The sequence below is a fragment of the Falco punctatus genome (genome assembly GCF_963210335.1).
Source record: "Falco punctatus genome assembly, chromosome: 1".
Taxonomy (NCBI): Eukaryota; Metazoa; Chordata; class Aves; order Falconiformes; family Falconidae; genus Falco; species Falco punctatus.
The window spans coordinates 26,653,827-26,677,587 of NC_137580.1; the positions used below are offsets into that span (position 1 = coordinate 26,653,827).

At 38.6% G+C, this 23,761-nt stretch overlaps 1 protein-coding gene across 2 annotated transcripts in view; it reads left to right on the forward strand.

Annotated features, from left to right (window-relative positions):
* SMIM14 (small integral membrane protein 14) overlaps positions 1 to 23,761 on the forward strand; it is a 40,855-nt gene that overhangs the window by 13,676 nt on the left and 3,418 nt on the right. For both annotated transcript variants that reach the window (XM_080410014.1, XM_080410015.1), the window contains exons 2-4: positions 1,405 to 1,514; positions 15,959 to 16,007; positions 23,284 to 23,432. In XM_080410014.1, the coding sequence (XP_080266140.1) occupies positions 1,440 to 1,514; positions 15,959 to 16,007; positions 23,284 to 23,432 (273 nt within the window). In that variant the 5' untranslated portion in view covers positions 1,405 to 1,439. The remainder of the gene's footprint in view (positions 1 to 1,404; positions 1,515 to 15,958; positions 16,008 to 23,283; positions 23,433 to 23,761) is intronic.

Below are 23,761 nucleotides of genomic sequence, written 5' to 3' on the forward strand. Positions count from 1 at the left end.
AAACTCTTTTTCCAGTTTCCAGTATTCTTTTTTAAAAAGTGGAGACCCTAGCAGATTAAGGGCACTGATGTTGAAGCTGTAATGAAGACATGGATATCTCTTACCTTCTTTTACTATATGGCTGTCTCCACCACAGCAGAGGGTAATACAGAAGAGTGGTAGGCATTGACAGAGGAAGGACTTCTGAAATGCTTTTGCTTTTTTCCATCTCTCTCCATTCATGAAGATACTTTATAGCCATATGGGTTATTTCTCTTTCTCCTAGTGAAGATAAAACATTAAAATGCTTATGTGTGATCAAGACTTAAGTTTTTATAGCTTACAGATGAAGAGCACATCTGTTGATTCAGCACACCCTTATCAAATGGCTGCCATCTTCATAAACTACTTGTTTTAGGAAGTTGAAATGTTGTATCTGCTTTATGCTGCTGCATTTGTTAAGCTTGCCAGCTATTCTCACATTAGTGCCCCAGTGCACGCAACACAAACAGTCTGAATCCAGCTTTATTGCTGCTAAGTTAACATAAATATTTTGAAGGTATTATTATGCAGAACTGATCTAATACATCATAAGAGGCCTCATTCAAGAGTAATTAATCCCTGAGTTGACCAGAAGGATAGAAATGCCTTGCACCATTTTGACCATCAATTAAGTCACTGAGGAAGTTATTGTTAAGTAGTAAAGATATACTTGTATATGCTTGACATGTCTGGTGTAAGTGGTTTTAGCAGGTGAATAACCTAGAATTGATTCCCTACCATGTCCATTACAGCGTCTTTGAACTTTCTGTATTGCTAAGTGAATGACCTACTTCTTTGATCTAAAATTAGTGTGTGTAGCTCCATTTTTAAAGTGTTTCCAAGTACATCCACTTTTGTACCCCTGCTGCTTGCTTTCATTATACAACAAGGATGATTGTTTCTCCCTTTAGCAAAGAACTTACCGGGTTTTAAATTATTTTCCTGTACATTGATCCAGAGGGAGAATGCCAGCAGTTTTTTAGGGTTTAGGAGTACATATTCCCCTGACTTTTCAAATTGTGTGCGTACACTTAAGAGTCCCATTGTGCAGATGAGAGACCAGAATTTAATCTTTGTGGTTCTTGTTTGTTAGGATGTATTTCATTGTGGTATGTGGGGAAAAAAACAGCGGGGAGACACAAATTCTTGTAAAAAAATTATTTGGTGCTCTAAGGAAGCCTGTGTGAGGCACTGCTTTCAGCAGCATCAAAATGTAACTGCACATACCTTCTTCATTCATGCTGCCAAATGAATAATAGGATTACCCTGCTTTGTTTTGCTTTTTCACCCTGGCATTAAATGAACTGAAACTTGATGTGTGAGTCTGGAAAATAAGGTCAGTTGAAAAAGAGTTCATTGTCCTTTTATTTTCACCCTTCTTAGGTGTTCACAGACAAGTCAGGTTTATCCAGAGAACCATGGCAGAAGGTGGATTTGATCCTTGTGAATGCATTTGCTCACATGAACATGCAATGAGAAGACTGATTAATCTGGTAAGGATAACATGAAAATATTTGGAAGGGTGGTAATTCAGCTCTTGCAGGTTTTCAGTTACTGATGCTTGTGATTCTACTTCTTTGGTTGTATGTACAGCTCAAATCTGTGTATCTGACTTTCTGATGAGCTTTTGAATAGTTGATGCAGATGATCGCTTTCTGTTTATTTCCCAGGGCTGCATTTTGACAGTATTGACAGTGTTTCTATTGAAATGTTTCTCTGTAGCCCTTTTTTGGTCTGCATCAAAACAAAGAAACTATCATGCAAATTCTTTCAGTTCAAGGAGATACCCCACATAGGAAGTTCCACATACTTATATGGCAAGATAACAATGTCTAAATTTTTAAACCTTTAAAAAATTCTGAAGTTGAGAACCCAGTGATTTTGAGTTCTGAGTTCTGTTTCTTGTGATGTCATTGATATGGTTGAGCAACCTCAAGCAAATTATTTTACATTGCTGCAACTGTGACCTGTAAAATAGCAAGGATTCTTTGCTTCTGACTAGAACTCAGTTCATGTCCATTGAAGAAAAAGTTACAAAGTGCTCTTTTTCTTTTTCCCCTAAGTAAAAGTGTCAATTTTTTAAAAATAATACTAAAATTTGTGAATTGTCAGTGAACTTGATTACTAGTCTAATTTGGTTAAATTCCTTTAAGATCACATTGTACATCAGCTTCATTTGATGTACTTCCCCTTGTTGATTTTTCATAAATTTGCTTTTATCCCATTTTCTGTCTTAGGCGCTAAATTAATGTCTTTTTAAGTGACTACATCAGCCACTCAAGGCAGTATGTGTGAAGAGCAGCCTCTCTAGGATCAGGCCCTTCTTCAACAAGTTTCTTATCAATATTTTAGGAAGGTTATGAAGAAAACATGGCATCCAATAGCCTATGATAAGAGTAGGGCTGCTGTGTAAGTCTCCAAAGAATGTATGTCCAGGAATAAGAAACCAGTTTATGTGCTTGCCTTTCAAAATAAAACCACTCCTACATGCATGCATCCGCTAAAGAACAAACTTATTTAAAATAGTACTTTGCAAGAAGTATATATAGCTTGTTCTTGCAAATGTGTGGGTTGCACTCATATAGCCCTGCCTCACTCTGAGCATAAAATCCTCAGTGTCCACACTGTATTGGCCTTGGAGTGTATTGTTACATTATCTCATCTGGAGTGCCAGGGTAAGAACCTAAAGCCAGGCAGATGCTGTATTTGTGTGTGGTCTCAAGGAGCTTGGCTGACCCCATTTTCCAGAATTTCTCTGCTCATGCATGTCTGTGCTGCAGAACATATGACATTGTGTTCTCACATTGCACCCCTGGGCCTGTGCACACAGAAAGCCTCCTCAGAAACACACAGGCCACCCTGGGAGCCAAAAATACCCCAGACCAGGCTCTCGCAGTGGGAGGGCTATATCAGTGGCAGAATTGTTGAGGGTGGAAGGGACTTCAGGAGGTCATCTAGGCTGACCTCCTGCTCAAAGCAGGATCAACGGTGAATTCAGACCAGGTCATTCAGGGTTTTTATTCCAGCTGAGTCTTGAAAACCTTCAAGGAGAGCAATTCTGCAGCCTCTTTGGGCAACCTGCTCCAATGTTTGACAATCCTTGTGGTAGGGAACTTTTTCTGTCCACTGTTCTAGTATCGAACCCTCTGCCATACAATACTATGAAGAGCCTTTCCCTGTCCTCTCAGTAACCTCCTTGTAAGTCCTGGGGCTGCAGTTAGATCTACCCAAAACAAGCCCAGCTCCCTCAGCCTCTCCTTACAGGGCAGATGTTCCAGGCCCTGGTGACACCCTGCTGAATTCACTTAAGTCTTGTATAGGGGAGCTGGAGACTGGATGTAGTATTCCAGATACAGGTTTATGATGCTGAGTACAGGTGTTTGATCGCATCCTTCAACCTACTCATGCACTGTTTAAAGGTCAGTGCTGCTGGCACAAGGGTGTAGAAAATGAAGGCTTCTGTGGAGAACATTTGTCTCTTCTGTGGAGCCTTTACATCAGAGCCCAGCCATCCTAGCTCATGCTTCCCAGTTAGAGGTGAAATTTCCAAATCTTTTGAGCTGTCTCTGCTACCCCCATATGGACACTCATACAGATATTCTTTCCCAAGAAGGATTTTCTTCCTGACCTCAACATGACATTTGCGCCGTGTTCCACAGTTGTGTTGATTTCCAGACCTTGAGGCTTCTTGACACATGCTAAAGTGGTGACAAAGGAACCCCCAGGACCAAGCTTCAGGAAGTTGGGAGGGAGAAAGGAGGATGTATGTTGGCTGCCCTTTCCTCTGAGGTTTGTCAGATGCAAATCTGAACCAGTACGGTTCATACTTTCAATCCCCATTCAGCATTTTTATCTTTTCCTTTTTTGCTAGAAGATACTGTCAAGCAATGGCACCAGTTAACAAGTCCTTTTTATGTTGTGGTTGGGGAGTTCTGAGTATGAATGAGATAGGTGAGTTGTGTCCAAAGTCAGAAGAAGTGGCACAAAGGTCTGTAATACTTTGTTCCTGGGCCGCTCCGTGGAGTGTGTAAGGTGGGTGCAAATAGATTGTCTGGAGGAACACTAGTTCCTGCATCGCGAACGTAAACAGAGCACATCATAGACGCACACTCCTGGGCAGTCATGAAGACCAGTCTAACAGTGTTCCTGTGTAGTTGCAGGAATGGAGTTTATTGCTCAGTGTCCAGCTTCCAGAAAGATCATACCAATTAGCATTTGAAACTGTGAGGAATAAGGGGAAATGCCAGATTTCATCTATCCTAAAAAGTAAAACAGATGCTCCTAAATATTTATAAGAGCAAATCACTAGCTGGGATAATTCAGCAGAATCTAGAAAGGAAAAGTCTCAAAAGTCTCAGTCAGCAACCAGACTGTCCTCAAGTAACCTACTGCATGATTTTAGCAGGAGAGTTGCTAGACCTTCATTATTGCATCTGTAATTTCTATGCTTCATTAAGAGTTTGCTTTCTAAGCTGCTGTTTTGCCACTCAGTCTTACATGACATCAGCACACAGGAATTTTACTATTTGTTTTAAAAGGAACTGGGACATTGTTCTCAAAGTTGAACACCACAAGTGTCAATTACCTCTAAAAGTTGGATCCTCACAACCTTTACTCCATTGCAATACAAGGAAGCTAGGCAATCTGCAGTTGTTTGGCCTGTGGGGTAAAAAATATATCCAAACACGCTGTATACCCAGAATAGTTCCCTATACCTGCTTAATTGCTGATTTTTGTTAAACCTAGAGAGACATAAAACACACCAGAGTACATTTGAATAGTGGTATAGCTGTGAATACTTGCCAGGATTTTGGAGCAAATTGTGTAACAAGGTGGTTGCAATTATCTCCAGACCAAGCATTGTAAATCCAAAATTTACAGAATTAAGATCAAATTTAACAGAACAACAATGTAATTATAAGAGAGGTCGAGGTGTGGAAATGTACTTTCAGGACTCTTCAGTCCAGTAATGAAATTGTGCAAAAACCCCATGATTGACATAGACTGTAACTTGCATTTGGGTTAATGTAAACTAATTTTTATGAACTAATTTGTTTATACCTGTATACATCAACGCTGATAAGAATTACGGCTTCTGCTAATGAAGAAGGCATGATGTATTCAGTCATGGCTATTACATGTAGAGTTAAAAATACATATTGAAATACACAAGACTTCTGTTAGAGTTAACTGTATGGGAAATTTGAATGACACTGCTATTCCAAGGTCAGGAGGAGGTCAGAAAGTCTGGCTGTGCAACCTGAAGTTCTCATTTTAATTCCCAAGATATTACTTTTAATTTCTAATTTAATTGCTGTATTTATGTTGAAATTCTTAGAAAATGTGTTTGGCATTCAAAGTACAATTTGTGGATGAATATATTCCATTTTTTGCATATAGCTTAAATCTCTACTTGAAATGCAGACTTCAGTTAGTCTTGTCATTACAATTAATGCTTATACAATGAAAAAACAAAAGCCATTCCACTTAAACTCTTCTGTATTAGCAACACTACAGAAAATTACAAACAAGAAAGCTGTTTGTTTTTAAAAAGCCTAATTCTTACTAAGCTATGTGGCTTGATTATTTTTCTGTAATTAATTTTGCCTAAGCAGGGGTTTGTTGGCTTTTTTTTCTTCTTAACTCGTAATACTATGAATAATTTATAGACAGTAGACAGTGGACTGTGTATCTCTAAAGCACATAATATTTTTAAAAGTTTTTTTCCTGCTTGTTAGGTTAACTGAGAGATACTGTTCATACCCACAGAATTTTGTATATACATAAGTGGCCTTGAATTCTCTTATGCTGAATGTTCTATCATTTTCCTGAAGTGGATTGCTCAGAGTTCTGCTTGGTGTCAAAATATGAACATTTTGCACATGTAAACTTCTGTAGTATGGCCACCGTAAATAGTATGCAAATATTATGATTTCCAAATATCCCTAGCAAACAATAGAAATCTAAATTCTTTGTGACTTCATAAATGTCATTTCTAGTATGTAATACCCATGGCAACATCTGTTGTGATTTGGTGGTGTTGCATAACAGTTTGACTATTTACTCTATGGATATAGCAGATAATCGGGAACTTCCATAAGAGGAAGTAAGCATAGAAGAAAAACACCACAAGACTTTCGATCCACTACAGATACACAAGAGTTGTCAAAAGACAATGATAGCTTGTATGGCTTTATCTCCTGTTCAGTCTCCTCCAACTGCAAAACTTATTTTGACAAGAAGAGCCAAAGTTCAAGAATGAAGAGCAACAAATGACATGAAGTACTTTGATAGGGAGACTCTGTCAGACAAGGGGCCAGTTGTTTGGAAGAGTCATGGTGAAGGACTTTCTGTGGTATCCAGAGGAAATGGTTCCTGTCTTAGTTGTGGCAGAAGACAACAAATCTTTAGATAAGAATGATGTTATACTTAAACCTTTTTATTTCCCTTTTTTCACTTCTTTTGTAAAATAAAAATCTGATTGCACTATGTTACTCCTCTGGACTTCAATGCTCTCTGAGTAAGCATGGCTGATCCATAGAGTGTTTTAGCCCATGTCTCAATTCAAGCCTGAAAATTAGACTGAAAACAGTGTGTGTGGTGCCAGGGGATACTCATACATAGAGCATCTTTCTTGAAGCCTGAGACATGTGTATGACTACATAAAGTGGCTAGAAATGTCAAAGCAAGCCAGTAGTGCACATAGCTTTGTGTGATGTGAACGTCCTTCCCCCCCTCCTTGTGATGCAGTATTATTTACTTTACAGATACTGTAACTTCAGAATCCCCTCATACTAGTTTCTATGAAAATGATCAATATGTTCTTTAAGCCAAAACAATTCTAGTTCTGTAATGCAAAAGGACCCATTTGATGAACTGCCAGCAGTTACACTGCAGAGATTTCATGGCCTTACAAACCTCTGTGGGAATTACAACCTTGTGTTTTGTTCTTATGTAGCAAATTGCAAAGCAACGGCCTATTTCTAGTTATGTTGCTATATCAGAAGGCTTGAATGTCTCAAAAACCCTGGGGGATACAAAGCAAATAATTCTTTATTTTAATCTCTCTTGTGTTTTGAGGTGTCACTAGATTTTCATAGCAAAAATTGCAAATTCTCAAACTATTTCAACACAATTGGTTCAAACACTCTTTTGTCAACCAAGTTTCCACATACTTGTCTTGGCCAGGACATTTTAGAGTCTTACTATTATAGACTGGCATAGTCTGGAATAGTATCCATGAATCTTGGCTGAGGGAGACTGTGCAAACAACACAGAATAAACACAGATGACTGAAATAGATGTGTTGTGTGCTGCAAATGGTTGAAAAAGCTCTCAAAATTGTCAGCATGGCTAAGCCCAACTTGAGCAGTCCCTCAGGCAACCAGCAAAAGTGAGTTAACCTAGTGACATGGCCTTCTACTGAAAGCACAGCAGAACGATACCGAATACGTTTGTGATAATTTAAAGTGACCCTCTAAATATAGAGGTTGCCCTGGAGACTTCTTACACATGTTCCACAGCATTTGCCTTCTAATTATTACTTTTTTTAATAGCAGTTCCTACTGCTTCCAGTCTATAGCCCTTCTTAGCCAACCACCCCAAGAGCAGGAAATTGCATTTTGCTCTCACTTTTCCCTTTTTTTCTTGGTGTTCAAACTGGTTCAAAAAGGACCTTTCTTAACAGCTGAACCTTAGGTTGCTTATTAAGGCAAAGAAGCTATCATGCTGAGATACAGGGGGAAAGGCTTTGATGCACCTCCTAAGGCGCTGAGCCAAAAGAATAAACACAAGGTTGGAGTGGCAGGGTCTGAGCCTGTTCCTGAGCACTCTTGCTCCACTGACTTCCATTTCCCCACCTTCACTGGGTGCTCAAGGTGCTGCTGTTGTACAGGTTAAGCGCCCAAGACTATGTTGCAGAATTCATGCACTGCTAACGACCTTTAACTTAGAAACTAGTTCTGGATCAAGCAGTGTAAATGGAGACTATTTTCTAGACAGGTAAGTGGTTGTTTGGGAAAAAAAAAAAAAGCCATTAAAAATTGTGTCCACTCAGGTCTATGTCCCATGGACACCATTTTTACCTGTAAGGAGTTAGGTATCAGGACTTAACTGACCGTTGAAGGGGCCTGTCATTCTTTGCATTTCCTATTCCTGAGCTTTGTAGTATGCTGGAAGCTGCTGCTTCTTCACCAGTATATGTATTTTTATATGTGTGTATATATATATATATATATATATATGTAAAAAACAGCCTCAGTCGAACCTCATGATTGTCTCAAAGCATGCATAGTGTGACAGCATTGCAAGCAATGTAGAAAATTATGCATTGAAAATTATGTCAGCTTGATATTGCAGAAGTGATTAATAGCTACAACCTGTATTATGAATGGCTGAACTCTGATGATCAGAGCTGTTTGTAGCCATCTCATTTGAGGAAAAAGGAGAAAATTTGCTTTTTCTCTCCAGCTATATGTGGGTCTAATCAACACTTAGAGCAAACTGTAGTTATTTGTTGGAACTCCTAGTTCTAAACCTTTTCCTCAAGGCTTTCTACATGGAAGTACCCTTTTCACTTGCTAATATGCATCATTTTGCAGAAGATACCCAACTGTTTGGTCAAAAACCCCACAAGTACTCTGTTTTGGGGGTTTCTGTATGAGTTTGCTAATCTTGAGAGCTCTGTGTATATGGAGCATGAATATTTTCAGATGCCTCTGTAGTAATACTGTGTAATATTTGATCTCATCCATTTGTTGTCGAGTATTTCACGTAGTCAGAGGTGCTGTGAGGTCCTTGTAATGATCCTGACTATCACATAGCTTCATCTTCTTTTCCCTTACTCTCCCTGTTCTGCTAATTCATTCTGCTTTGCATTCACTAAAAGCAGGATGCCAGTGATATCCCAGGTCCTCAAGGCCAGCAAAATTATAAAATTAAGTACAAACAAAAGTAATGGAATTGTAGGGAAGTGTGGGAAGGGGGATCTTGACACCAAGGGGAAACAGCAGTCTCAGGAGAAATGAGAAAATAAAGAGAAGAATGCATTCTTGCCTGAATCAGGCTCCTATTTGCACAGTGGTCCCTCTGACTTTCTTATCTGCTGCATCTTCCTCCATAGAATTTAATGTATTTCAGTATGAATGTTAATGTTCTTCCCTCTGTCCTAAGTGGCTGGTGGGTTTGGGGTCTTACAGATCAGTTTGTAATCTAGGAATATTCTGAAAGGTACTAACCATCCTTCTCTCTCGTTTTCCATGGGAGAGAAAATTACTTGTCACCTCAGAGGACCTAACTCCATATTTTTATTGCAGACTGTTATTCTGTACTTGTATGAACAATCATTTATTTTATTTTAATTCTGCAGATGCCCATAGAAAACGTAGGAGTGGGGAAGGTAGTGTTCTCTTCTTCCTTGTTTGTTCCTCTATGAGAAACTAATGTAGTTTAAATGACAATTCAGTTCCATCAATATACCCTCTTTTCCCCTTATTTTTCTCTTATTTCTCTTGGCCAGCTTGTAGCAGAGTAATGCATGTAGGTGTCATTTTTTGCATCTTTAAATCTGAACTCTATGGATAAAGCTACAATTCAATCTGCAACCTGGCTTGTATTCAGGATTGGCCTATCCTACCACAGCAATTTATTTATCATGCTGTTTACTAAATCGTTTATATACTTTGGACAGAACAGGTGTGGCTGCCAAAAAAGCTTAAACAATTATTTCATTACCCAGAAGCATGAGAACACAATCAGGAGTATACTATGGTGTTGTCATCTTCTGGCATCATTGGAGGAATGTTAAAAAAGAAGAAGCAAAAAAAAGCAGAGCTTACAACTGGTCTAAATTGCAAAAAAGTATTTTCACAAGGGATGATATTTTGCCCTGTTATCACATAAAATTTTCTATCAACAGCCTTTATGATTCCATTCCACTTTAAATTTACTTTTATTCATGGGATAAATGACCATATCAAGTTACTTATTTGTCCTTGCTTTCCTACTTACCTATCCTTTTCTTTTCATTGCCCCACTATCCTTTTCTGCTCCCTCCTCTTTGTACCTAATTGATCTGTTTTTCACACATCTCTCTGGGCTTTCTTCCATCACAATTTTTGTATGGAGGTCTTTTCTTGACCTGGTTCATGAACTTGCTAATTTTTCAGTCATGTCTTTTCTGAGGACTTATTTCTGCTTTGAGCTGTCTCAAAAGTTACTGTAAAAGGAAATTATTTTAATTATCCCTACATAAAATATTTACTTTCATCTCATCTACCATTCACAGTAGACTTCGTTGATTATTGCACTGTGTTCCTGCCAGTAGTCCTGTTGTTCTTGCTACCTCTTTATTACACTATTACTGGAGTTGGAAAGTGGATAGGGATTATGCAATTATTTCTTCTGAAAAATGACAGACTGGTGAGCTGTGTATTTGCATGCTTTGTCTTTTTTAACTCTTAAATAATACACTTAACTCTTAAAAAGAAAAAGTATTTGTACTGGATAGGAACTCTTAATCTTTTTTCAGGCAAGATGCTATTGACTTAAAAAAAAAAAAAAAAAAGTTGTCTGAGCAGCGATTGCAGGACCAGTCCCAGGGCTTGTGAGACTGTTGAATTCTGGGGCAGCAAACTCTGAAAACTCATCTGAAGAGTTTCAGGAAACTCCTCTGAAGAGGAAGCAAGAGAGTTGACACAAGAACGAGTTACTGTGAAGGTAGAAGTCTGAATTTCCTTCTCCACAGTAGCTACTTGTGATAAGCAGTAAATGCAGAGTAGTTTAATGTCTTTCATGGGAAGACTGAAATGATCCCGGTGGCTGAGGTCACTGTATTGGAAAAAAAAGTTCTCTGTTTAGCTAGATGAAGCTGTTTCACTGGGCTTACTATTTCACTTGACCCGTGATTTTGTGAAGTAGCTTAACATGCAGTAAAAGTTCACACTCTGTTTTCACCACGCTGTTGCATGTTTGTGTGCCCATAGTAAGTTTGCACATGAAAAAGTAGAGACTTTACTTAGCGACTTCACAAAAAAGTTTCCAGGGGGTGATTGCAGTGTCCCTTTACTGTGAATGTTCATGTTTTGTTCACAGCCAGGGATTGTGAAAAGTGATTGCTCTCATTGCTAAAAACTGCACAGAGTAGTCTGTCAGAACATGCAGCTGTTGTAAGAGTAGCAGCAGGACGGTCAGGGCTCGGGTGTGCTTGATGGGTAGATGCTGTTGATCCACAAGATGGCATGTTAAAGATGGTGTCAGAGGAGCAGGATCTAAACACTGGTGTGTTAGTGTGAACTAGGGCTGAAAGCTGTCTTTGGAAAGAAGATGAAAAAGAAGGAAGAGCTATTTCAGACTGGAACTAGGAGCCATTTGAAATGTGCTCTTTTTATTTTTGCAGTGCAAAATTTGAGTGCCCCGGGGAAAGAATGATGAAAAGCCCTTTTCTCCCTTACCACTAGAAGTAATACAGTTTCTTTTTTTCTTAGCATTGTGTTGGGTTTACTTTCAAAATAGTAAGTGGATACTGATTTGGTGTAATTCAGCCACTGGTGCCTCCCAGTTCCAAGAAATTATTAGGGGCTTCATAGAAACCAAATACTTGTATTGGCCAAGAATTCTTGTGGTTTGGGGATTATTCATTTAAATTGTTTTAAGTAAAGCTAATCAAGATTTTAAGTGTACTTGGAGGGAACTAAAGTTCACAGTTGTATTTTAAATAATGCACGTTTATAATTAGTATTTTTACTTGTATTGCCTGCAAGTTTGCAGTGCATTAAAACTGAAAATTTTGAAGCCTTTTTAGCTCCCTTTTAGCTTTCATACTGTTTACAATTTGTGTTTACTTCCTTTTGGACAATAAAAGATAAATTAGTTCATTTTTTGGCTCACATGCACTAAGTCATTTATTGTATTTGGATGACAAACTAAAGAAGATATAATCCTCTTAATTTAAATGTAAAAAAAATTACTGTAAATATTCAGGTTTGCAACATTTTTCACTCTCCTTCTTTTGAATTAAGTCCTGATGTTTCACACATCTAATTTCTGTGTTTTTTAAGGGTCTGTTGCAGAATATACTGAAAAACATGAAAAGGCTGTTGCTGACTTTAGCAGGTGCCCAATCAGGCAGTCAACTATTAATCTCCCACTAACTTCACATTTTTGACAGCACAGGGATCTCTGAAATATGAATAAAACCAAAACCACCATTAATAACAATTGCTTTTAAGTATGTAAGAGTTAACGTATTCAAAGAATTGCTTCTCTGTTCAGATTTTCTCATCAGCTCTGTAGTGTTCCTCATCTGGAAAACACTGGGTGTATTAGAAAAGTCTTTCTGAGGGTTTTGTTGAAAAGAGGGAAGGTCTGATTCAACTTTTTACTATTATTCTACAAACTTTCATCTAAACTCCCCCTCCACATCAGAATAGAAAATCTGAATACAAAGGACTATTTATTTCTAGTCCCTGATAATTGCTCTTTTTTCAATTACCTGACGATTAAGTGTCTCACATTCAATTTTTTTCCACCAGTTGCTGTGTTCCTTAAGGGTGTCGTTATCAAGAGAGAGCTAATTGGTAGAAGGAGCATTCTTGTTTCAGCAAAAGCCATTACCTTTCCCAGCCATTCGGCTTATGTAAGCATTCCATACATGTACCAGAATCGTTTCTCATCTTTTGACTAATTGAGTGACCTCAAGGGATCAGATTTGTATTGGGTTACAGATTGAGGAACTAGTTCACCCAAGTGAATTGAGAAAAAACTCTTTTTACTTCTGCTCACTTTCAGTCATCTGCCATGTTTCATCCCAGGGGAACAGTATGCAGCCTGTCACTGAGCTGTTATAAACAGATTTGTTACCTGGCTCCTACAGAGCGATCCTAGAGCTTCTACTCATGGATTACTGAGGTTTTGCATGGGCTTGTGGTCAGGCGGGAAGTGAGCATGGGAAGATATTTGAGTGTGTTTTTTGTCATGTGATCTATGTCTTCTTAAACCCTGTTTGAGTCTATGGGTGGTCCGGTTCTGACAGTCTTCTCCAGAACAAGTATTTTTTGTAAGGAATTTTTATATTACCTGGAATAGTTAAGAAATATTTGTAATGCTGGATATGAATGTAGCAGAGACTATGAAGTGTAATATTTTTTAGGTGGGATCTTTAAATCTGCATGATTAAATGATTATGTATTGTTTTCAGTTTAGAGGAATTTCATTGAGATATTGAAAGAATGTATTTTTTTCATACTTTTCGAACTGTTCCACAACATAATTTGAGGTTTCTAAACCTGCTTTGTACATCTAGTTTCTAAATCCCCATGAAAAAAATGTAGTATTTGTTGTTCAAGCCCTCTGGAAAGCACAGACCCATTATCAGACAAAGTACAGTTGGCTCTCTACTTTGAAAAGGTTCCTCTGTACATTGCTCCTCCATACATATGCAGACTTTTCTCCATCTTGGCAGGATGTAATCTAAGAGCACTTTTTCAGCAGAGGTCTGTAGAGCAACTCCTAATGGTATTTTTCTTAAGACTGCTTGCTTACTTTGATGAATATTTCCACCATTGCTGTTTCCAGTAGTACTTTTAATTCTAAGGTCTTGGAGCCTGTCCTGTCTTTTGAGAAGTCACCAGGGATGCCCGCAGGATAAAACTCAGTATCTGAGTGCACCCTCTGGGCACTCGGGGATTTAATACATACTGTGTGTTAACTAGGTGGCCTTCCTACATCAGCAGCATTCCCAGACAGTGTGTAGACTTTTCATGAAACAAAATGGTCAAGGTGATAGTGAATGACAAAACATGGTGTGATCATGATCACTGCTGGGACCACCTTTCAAGAAAGGCATAGCTGTAGCCAGAACATCTTTCTGCTGGTAAACAAGCTTCTCTGGTGGTTAACGTATTCCTGTCAGTCAAAGCTGGAGCTCCATAATTTTTTTTTTGTGTGGTAGGAGTTGAAGTCCGTCTGTAGGCAGGTGAAGGAACAGGATGTTAACAGCAACAAAAAGTACATGTGCCATTTATTGAGATGGGTTTTATGGAAATGTGAATTGCATGGTTTGAAAAAGTTGTATTTGGATAGTGTAACACTTAAAGGATAACTAATACTGTGGCTAGAACGCCCCAAGGCAGTGTTGCCTATCTGAACAAGCTAGGTAAGCTGTATGAGTACTAGCCATCCTGGGGACAGTGGGATAACTAGATGCTATATGCTTGTATGATGTTTTTGATCATATACTCATTTTAATTCTAGGCATCATTCCGTGTTGAAGAATAGCTGTAAACTGTGTTTTACAGAGTAGGGATTATAAATTAAGGCCCCTCCAGAATTAACCCATATGCAAACAGAAGATAATTATGTTGCCAATCTCTTTAAAATGTGGGTATAGCAATATCCAGTTTTCCCGGTTCATGAATCTCTGTGTCAGATATTCCAAATTGATACTCTGGCTAACGTAAAACCTTCCCTTTGAGAATGACTTCCGAAGTTTGAAAATAAAGTGAGCTTTTACTTCTGTATGAGAAGGGCAGGAAATATGCATAGTTTGAGATACTTTTTGTTTTAGTAAGGTAAGTAGAAGTATTTTGTTTGAATTTCCTCTGCTATTGTTTTTAACTATAGAAATAGCTGAAAGGTTAAACACAGCCTTTCCAGTTCTTCCTAAGGAAATTCTTTCTAGGCTCAGTAAATTTGCTAGGAGGTCTTTATATATCAATGGAAGAATGAATGTGATCAATCTCCAATTATATTTTTTTCTTTCTCGAGTGTGTCAGTCATTGAAAATCACTATGATAAAGGAAGAAGCTTAGACTTTTCCAGATGTCTTGCTCCTTTGATTGCTTATCTGTTTCCTTGATGTGCTTTGCATAATATTATGACTACACACAGCAAATCAGTTATGCCAATACAAGGGGAAATTAGGTTTGTAGAAATTACTCATGTATTTCTTTCATAAGAAACATCATCTTTTCTTCTCTTTTACATTTGTATATTTACACTGATAATAAACAGATTAGAAGTGTTGGGATTTGTGACACCACTGTGACATAAAACCTGTCAAAAAACAAATGTCAGTTCTAACCAAGGCATTACAACAATTCTGTACTTTTCAAAACTTTTGTAATTAATCTGCGTTGTTTACCTAAGCAGAGGATAGAACCTATTTCCATAGTACAGCAGATTAAATCCCATCCATTTAACCTCTCTGTGCCTGATAAAGAATGTGATATTTGTATTTCTTTTTTGAGTCTCTCATCTGTAAAATAGTTATACTGATTTGCAGGTTAGCCAGTGTTGACTCTTCTGGCAGTTAGCAAGCTTACCTAGTCTGTAAATGCAAATAGTCATTACAGTTGCTAAAAGCATTTTAAATTTTACCCATCAGTAAAGAGAAAAAACAGTAAAATACATACTAAAATCTGCTTTTAAAAAAAGATCTTAGGTGGAAGAAATAGTAAGTGCTAAATTTAAATATTGAAATTTAATCTGGCTTTTCTGTGTGTAACCATTATCACAGTCTGCTCATTTATTGTTATGTAATCACAGAGTATTTTAATAGTATTTGATCTAGACAATAGTAGGAACACCTATACATTATAAATCCCAAAATGTGTGTAGAGAGTATATCTGTATATGACAATGTCTATATCGCTGCAGATTTTTAACTTGAATTTTAAAAGGCATTCAGTGACTGTGACCTCTGTGGAAGCAATAATACTTTAGTCAGGTGATTTAAAGGTGTTAATGTAAATAGTGTTCAGAAACTACCTCTGTACCTGGGATTCACACACCATAAGCCAAATAAATGCAATGCAGTAAAGGATCGGTTATAACCTTCCTTATCTTGAACTTGTGCTCTGACATTATACTAAATCATGATTTCCGTAAAAGCTGACTGAGCCTTATTGCTAAGTATCATGCCTTTCTTTTTTTGTTTCAGCTGAGACAATCCCAGTCATACTGCACAGACACAGAATGCCTTCAGGAATGTGAGTAATTACTGAGATCAGGTGCATGGAAGTAAAACAAACAGTAGTAATTAAAATATAGTCTGACTGGTCTTTAAAATGCAGCAGTTGATTTAATGTTATAGGGACACCCTACATTAAATCAAATACTACAGTACTAAAAGTGTTATGTGGGGGAGGTAATTTCTGAGAATCTGTGGTGCTGATGAACATTTATAAATTGGATGCATTGTATGGAAGCAGCAATGGTCAGAAGGCTGTAGGTATCAGTATGCCAGTTGACCACTGATCAGGCCCCAAGCATTACTGAATCTTACCATTAGCCTCCAAATAGGATGATTTCAATTTTTCCCTAAGGAGAAAATTTGGAGGGGGCTTTATTTGTTCTCCTTACAGTTATAGCGGCCTAAACCAGTGAAGAGTGGATAGGGCTGAGTGACTTCAACTGTCGGTACTGTGAACCCTCTACTCTGCTGTGAGGGAGAGGAGATTCCCCACCAGCTCTGACTGATAAGTTGACATACACTGTGACTGCATTTCTGTTGACTTAGCGGCTGTGTAGTTAATGAAGCAGAGGACTGCTGTGTACACTTCCTTGAAATTTGCTGTGAAATACATCAAAAAACCCTCTCCCAAACAGTGAGCATTACTATGACAGTCAAACGTTGCCAGCATCTACAGAGAAGCATAGCTGTGCAGAGGTTATGCAGTCACGTAAGCTTGTCCTGAGGTGCTCTGTTTACATTTTCCATGGTCTAGAGGGAGCATTGCCAAATGTTTATAAATAAAAATGAAATGGATCTGGTTTTCCTGTATTGCTTTACCAACTGAGCATATGAACTCACTCAATTAGCCTGCATCAGGACTACTGTAATGCTTGAAGGGAGCCAGGAACACCTGAGCGGTGTTCCTGGAAGCAAGAGCTGCTGCTGCCTGTGTCTTCTACAGGTCTAGGAGCAGTGAGCCAAGATCTCCGGGATCTTGGGGAGAGAGTATGCCTTTGTTCAGTCTCCTGTTCTTATCTCTTCACTCCCCAGTAAAACATGTTTAGAGATGGCCATCTAGCTTGGACTTGCACTGTGCCTTCCCGATTCATTCAGAGCTATGAGCTTTCCCAGATAACCCCTGAAACAAGAGTACATCTGCCATAACAGTGCTGCTGGCTTTACTCTTTCTTTATGGTCTTTCCAAGTTATGCCGTGTGTCTGTGACTTCCAGTACCTCTCTTGTCCCAAATGCATCTGTCCTAGGGCAGACTTTTTAGTCTTCCACACCTTAGACTTCTGTGTCTGGTTGGGTTTTGTTTGCTTTTTTATTATTATTATTTAATACAGTCAATGCAGAAGACAAAAAGAGGCAGGTGACAGAATATTTTCTGTATTATAAGTAGGTACAGACGGGCTGTGCAGCTTTCTGAGTTTTAGTCTGCAGACAGAACCAAGTGATGGTAGGTCATTCTCACTCAAGCCTTGGGAGACTTGGTTCATCAATATTTATGAAGGTCTTAGGCTAGAGACTGTATAAATGGGTAAGTTCTGTCATGTGTGGGCACAAAGCTTGTAGGATAGCTTTCATGATACCAAGCTACAGTAGAGTGGGGATGTGAATGGTTTGGGGCAGATGGTTTTCCATCCTGAAAGAGATCATTGCAGTAACTGTGCAGATGCAAGCAATTTGGCAGCAATTGTTCCAAACCAGTGGTTTGTTTCAAAAACCAAAGCAAAAATTATAGACTAAATCCTCTCCTGCATTGTTATATTGCCTTAAATTTAGTTCCCACAAAGGTATTTTTCTGCTGATGCAATGACAGCAATGACTGGCTGTTGGTCAAATTATTTTGTGATGCTTCTGTGATTCTGTGCTTGGGCCAATATGAGCTCTGTAAGACTCCCAGGAGTCAAAGGCAAAAATAAACAGATTGAGTCTGGAGAAGCTTCTAGAGATGTTTTCAGAGACATATTAAAACAATTCTGGGCCAGTCTTCTCTCTATTGCTTCATCCTGTTCTGATGAGGTATACCACGATGAGCTTATGTTTGAGGTGGGTCTCCTTTTCCCTAGGTCCCACAGCTCCACTTCCTGTTACTTGCTGACTTTGATTCCTCATCTCGAGACCTCACTATGAAGAAGCTTGTTTCACTCCCACCCATTTGCTCATTCCCAGGATTTGGTCTTCCTTCTGAAAGCACAGCTGGGAATATTGTCATACACAGATTCTTAAGTTGCAAGGTTGTGGAATAACTGATGAGATGTATGTGGTTTTGTTCTGGAAGATGTCAGGGCTGTGGTTCAGCCAGTGTCACAGCAGCGTCATGTGCTGTGCCGTTGCTACCAGCTGGAAGTTCTCAGAAACACCCTGTGTTGGTTCTTCCTGAGCACACTTTGTTTTTTCAACCCTTGGTTTCGGATCTTTTTTTTTATTTTTGGAGCCAGATCAAAGCAGTAGCACCAAGGCTCCATCATTTGCATTTTTGTGTTATTAGCTCTAAATTCTTATTTATGGTTGTTGGCCCCATTATATTCTAGTGACTACCCTGCAGAGAGTTTCCTGCTAGGGTCAGGACCAGTGCTTTTGGATTTGTACTCCTACACACAAGAGGATATGAGCACCACTTCAGAGAGCATTTGGGCACTCTGCGTGATGGCTCTTCTGCGGATTCTGTCAGAATATCTGCTATGACAGTAAAGCATGTATCAGAGTCTGATAACTGTTCCCTCCATTTTAGTGGGTGACTTGGAGAAAAAGGGCTGCAAGTTTTGAATATGCAACACATTTAATATTCTGTTGGGATTGTTTATGCTCAGCAAATCAAAAGATCTTACAGTTCCTGTTGAAATGAGGAATAAGAGCAGTAATTCTTCTCTGAATTTTGTCTAATGCGAGTGCAGCAGGGAAGATTTCTCTGAAGTGTGTGGCAATTGCAACATCAGTGGTTCATCCAGACCGAGGAGGATCCCAGCTGGTACTGAGCTGCTCTGTTGGCTGGTGGCCCTTCACAGTCAGCCTTCCATGTCAAAGGAAATGAGGAGCTACTGCCTGAGTTTTTTTTCTCTGTTCTAGCAATTCCCAGATGTTGTGACCTGGATTTACCGCATTCATATTTTCAACACTATTCTCAGTACTCTGCTAGCTTGTAATATAGTCGGAGATGACTGTCTCAAATGTCATCTACTCCCAGATTTTTATGTATTTTAAAATGAATGCATATCTGTGATTCATCTTGAGTTGTACTCATGGAGGGCAGTCACAGCAGCGTAACCTAACAGCATGAAATGTCTGCCAAAGCTTCCCTCCCTTTTCTGGTAATTCCCTTCTCCCTTCCTCCACTCAAGTCATCTTTGGCTTTCTTCAGTTTCCTTATCCCTGCCTTTGAAAGTGTCAGCTGGCAGGGATTATCTGCTGAAGGTCCTACAGGTTCTTGCCTTTCCTCACGATTCATCTGAAGGATAACTTCTCTTCATACAGTTTCCTGCCTCTCTTTCACAGGACAGGCAAGAATAAAAACACCATGAAAAGAAGGCACAAATCAGAGAGCATGTTGTTGCCTTTCCATATGCAGGTGTTATACAGTAAAAAGCTGAAGATCCAAAAGGAGGTATTTCTATCATGACAGGGCATACAAAAAGCACCACATGGAATATACTTTTACAGTAAAAGAAATGCGATCTTTCCTCTTTTTCTTTAGGGTACAATCTCACTCTGAATGAAAAATACCACTTCAAGAGGAGAACTAAGTTCCTGTAAGGAGTATTTCACAAAGACATTTATTAATTTTAATATTGTATTCTTGAGATTTTAGTTGCACGGTCGGGAGGTGGTTGACCTTTCATCTTTAGAAATTATTTTTACCAAACTCATAATTTTAGTAGCTTCATCTGCCTTCTAGTAGAACATTAAATGAGGTGGCAAACATCTGTCACAGAAGACTTTTTTTTCCCTTCCCATTTCTCTTCAAGAGGAGACTAGTTTATGTGACCTAGTCTCTGTTTCTATAGGAAAAAGCAAGTCAAAGAACTGTATCTCGTACGTGGAGCAACAGATAGGATTCACCATAATCATTAGCTCCCATGGACGTTCATCCCAAATTATCAGACCAGCTCCTCAGAAAGCTTTCCCCTGCACAGGGATAATTCAGCCATGGTATAAACAAATTCCAGGTAACCACAGGGACAGAACTGCTCACAGGCTTCATTCAGAAGTGCATGGATGTATAGGTATGCTGAGCTGAGGGGACCAGGTACTCGGAAAATAAAGATCTTGAGCTGGATTTGGTGTTGTGTGGAAAGGCAGGTTAGAGGCTGTAAGCTTCGTGTCACTCAGTGATACAGGAATATGTACTGCTACATTCTGTACCTCCCAGGACTGGAGACTAATAAACAGATCCATCCATCAGAATGGGTGGTGGCATATTCATCTGTGAGGTCAGAACAGGACAATCTTGTATCTATCTGGAAATACTGGAAAATATCACCCACAGGTGCTCTTACAGGATAGCCTTTGTTCTTCAAGGAATCAAAACCCCACGCCTAGATTAGCTGCAAAAATATCAATTATAGGTAAAAGCACTGTGGCTGTGAACCCTTAAAAATAAGATATTTTTTTTCTTCTGCCCATCAGCAGTTGATCTTCACTCAACTGTTCTTTATCCATAAGCTGGTCTTACCTGATTATTTTGTGATCTTGATGATGGAGGTCTTTGTAGCAAAAGATTGTTGCCTTCCATGTATTATTGCTCCCAGTAGCTTCTTGTCTGTTCTCTTGATTTGTGATGCAAAGCTTTGAAAAGTGTGATTCACCTCAGCTATGTGAGATTTTACTTATCCTCATCTCCTTCTGTTAAGATATTAAAGTAACAGATTCTGAAATATCTCGCATCCTTAGTAAAACACATGGTCATTTGTGAGAGATGTGGGTTTAACAGTTCTTGAATAGTGTAAACAGTGTTGTGGCTGTTTTGATATCTGGCATGCTTTGAGTAGGTAGTACAGGGCCAAGCTATGTTGTTGTCTTGTTATGTCAAGCTATGTTGAATCAGCTGTTGTCTTGCTTAACTTAGTTTAGAACGTTTCAGCACATTTGGTTCCATCTAAACTGTATTACAACACAGGCTGAAAGAAATTGTCTTTTGCATGAATGTTTATGGTTTCCCTCTATGGTTCCTTCTGCTCCCTTCCTTGATCTGTAGCGTGAGCTGACCTAGCAGCGTTTACTTACCCTAACTATTGTTTAACCACTGACCTTAACTGCATTATGGTTCAGCAAAAATTCCCGAAGGCAGTCTGACTGTTCTCTGTTTCTCTGCATTGTATGGGGAATCCAGTGTAACAGGTGATCTCAGTTTTCAGTGTTCTACTGTACACATGTGCCAAAGCAGGTACCTAAGGCTGTCTTACGTGCTGATGAAGGTAATCTTAGGGTAGCTATTAATGTTGCCTGGAAGCCCCAAAATAAAGCAGTTGTTCTTTTCATGCGGAATTATATGTTAGTTTACTGGACTGCATATATAAAGCTCATCCAAGATTTAAAATATTGATATATGATGTTGATAACAATAGTATTTTCCTTCAGCGTAATTGCAGATCTGAACTCTTTACCTGCACAATTTCATATGCTTTCTGAACCAATTATATGACAGTTTAATGAATTAACGAAAGGCTGTAGCATTCTCATTTATTTTCTTTGCACTATAACTTCTCCTCGTGTACGGCACCATTTGTTCACTCAGATCTGCGAAAGAATTGGCACCTGTAATTGTATATACTTACAATCGTAAAATTCTTCTACATTAGCCACATCCCAAGTTTTGAAATGTCTGTATTTTGGACATTTAAAAGGTAAGAGCTGTATGACAGTTTCTGTTGCTTATACATATTAAGAGTGGTATTTGTGCTGTGAGAAGCATGAACTTCTATAATACAGGTTTTTTTCTTCTTTTTTTGAGTACATGTGATGTTGGTAAAGGACATCAGTCCAACAGCCCCAACTCATAAAGTCTTAATTCACAGAACAGCGATGTTGTGAATGGCATAGCTGTAAGCTTCCCCACAGTGCCCCTTTGCTGTGTTATGAACAAACCATTTTCACAGAAGAGCCTCTGTTAAAAATGCTACTCATTATGACAGTGATGAGGGTGGGGTTTTGATATCGGCGTTAACCTTCAAGAAAAATACTCCAGCAGCTCACTGGGTGTAAATTAGCTTACAAATGTTAAATAAGAACATCTTCCAACCAATACTGAATCCAGACTTGACTCCATATGAGGATCCAAATGAGCTGAGGCAACTGAAAAATCTGACAGATACAAGTGTGTCTGTGGAATGCCCCTGGATGTTAAAGTTTTCAACTTGATGAATAAAATAGAACAGCTCTTCTCTTTCTAAAGTTTATTCATTATAGCTTTGTATTAATTGTTCCGCATTAATTGATCATCTAGATTATTAACAAAGATATTAGGTCTTTAGATACTATTGTAAATGGAGCCATTTAAGTACCATTGGTAATAAACTATACATTGATTAATACTTCAGCTGACAACATTAGTTACAGTTTGATTATTTGAAATTATGTTTCAGAGGAGAAAAGTTGTTTTCAAATGTGCAGATATTTGCAAGAGTTTCTTGATCCAAAAAGACTTAACCAGCCATCTCCAGTCTGAGGGAATCTTCTCAGTTTTATTTCCATACTTTGATGTCTCAGCCATTGGAAATTAGGAATGTATGAAAATTAGATGTAAAATTTTTATATTGTATTCCTGGGCTTCACTTTTTCATGTATCTCCTCAGCATTTTTTCCCCTTCTGACGGATACGTTTTCCTTGATGCTATCAGAAATACCATGTGACCTGGATGATCAGTCACAGACATCTAGCTTGTTGATACACTTGTTTGAACAAACTCTCAATAAAATAACTTAAGAGTAGCAAACAAAATCATAACCATTAGTTTTCTCCCTTCTTGCTAGAATTGGCATGTTTTCTTTCTGGGGGTCTAACAATAGAGTCCAAGCTTTCATCTTTTTAGTCTTTTATTTGTTTGAGGCAAAAACAGATGGTTTTTTTGCCCACATAAATATATTTTTCATCAAGTTTGATTTCTTAAACACAAAGGGTGTGTTTCTCATCTCAGTCCATTAGAAGTTAATGTGAACTAAGAAATATTCATGATAATTCTGAGAATTCCAGTAAAATCTTATGAAACAGATTCTCATTTCAGGTTTTTTTGTGAGAGTTGTGTTTTCACCTTGGGGAAAGAACTCTGCTGTCACTCTGTGCTATAACTTGAGTTTTCCTTGTCTGTAGTGCCAGGACCAAATTCTTCCAGTGACAATGGCATCAGCTTTGCCATGATAATGATGGCCTGGGTGGTGATTGCACTTGTCTTGTTCTTACTGAGACCTAGTAATCTGAGAGGATCCAACACAGCCGGAAAGCCAACCAGCCCACATAATGTAAGTGCATCTTCAAGTACCCTGTAGAGAGACTTTACAAGAGCTTAGATGTGTTTTGTTTTAATACAGACTATCTTACAGTCATTTTTCCCCTTTATTTTCTTGGAACCCCATTAACGATGAAAATCAGTAAAACCAAAGGGAAAGTAGAATCACAAAGGCCAATTGTGAGGCCTGCCGTGGGATGGAGTAGGTATGAGTGACTAAGTGTGGGTCCTAATGTCCTCTGGACACTGGTTGTCCCTGGTTGGAACTGCCTCCTGCCTTCTTATGTACAAGCTTTAAATCACAGGTTTAAGAGAAGTCGGTAAACAAAATTACATCATGAA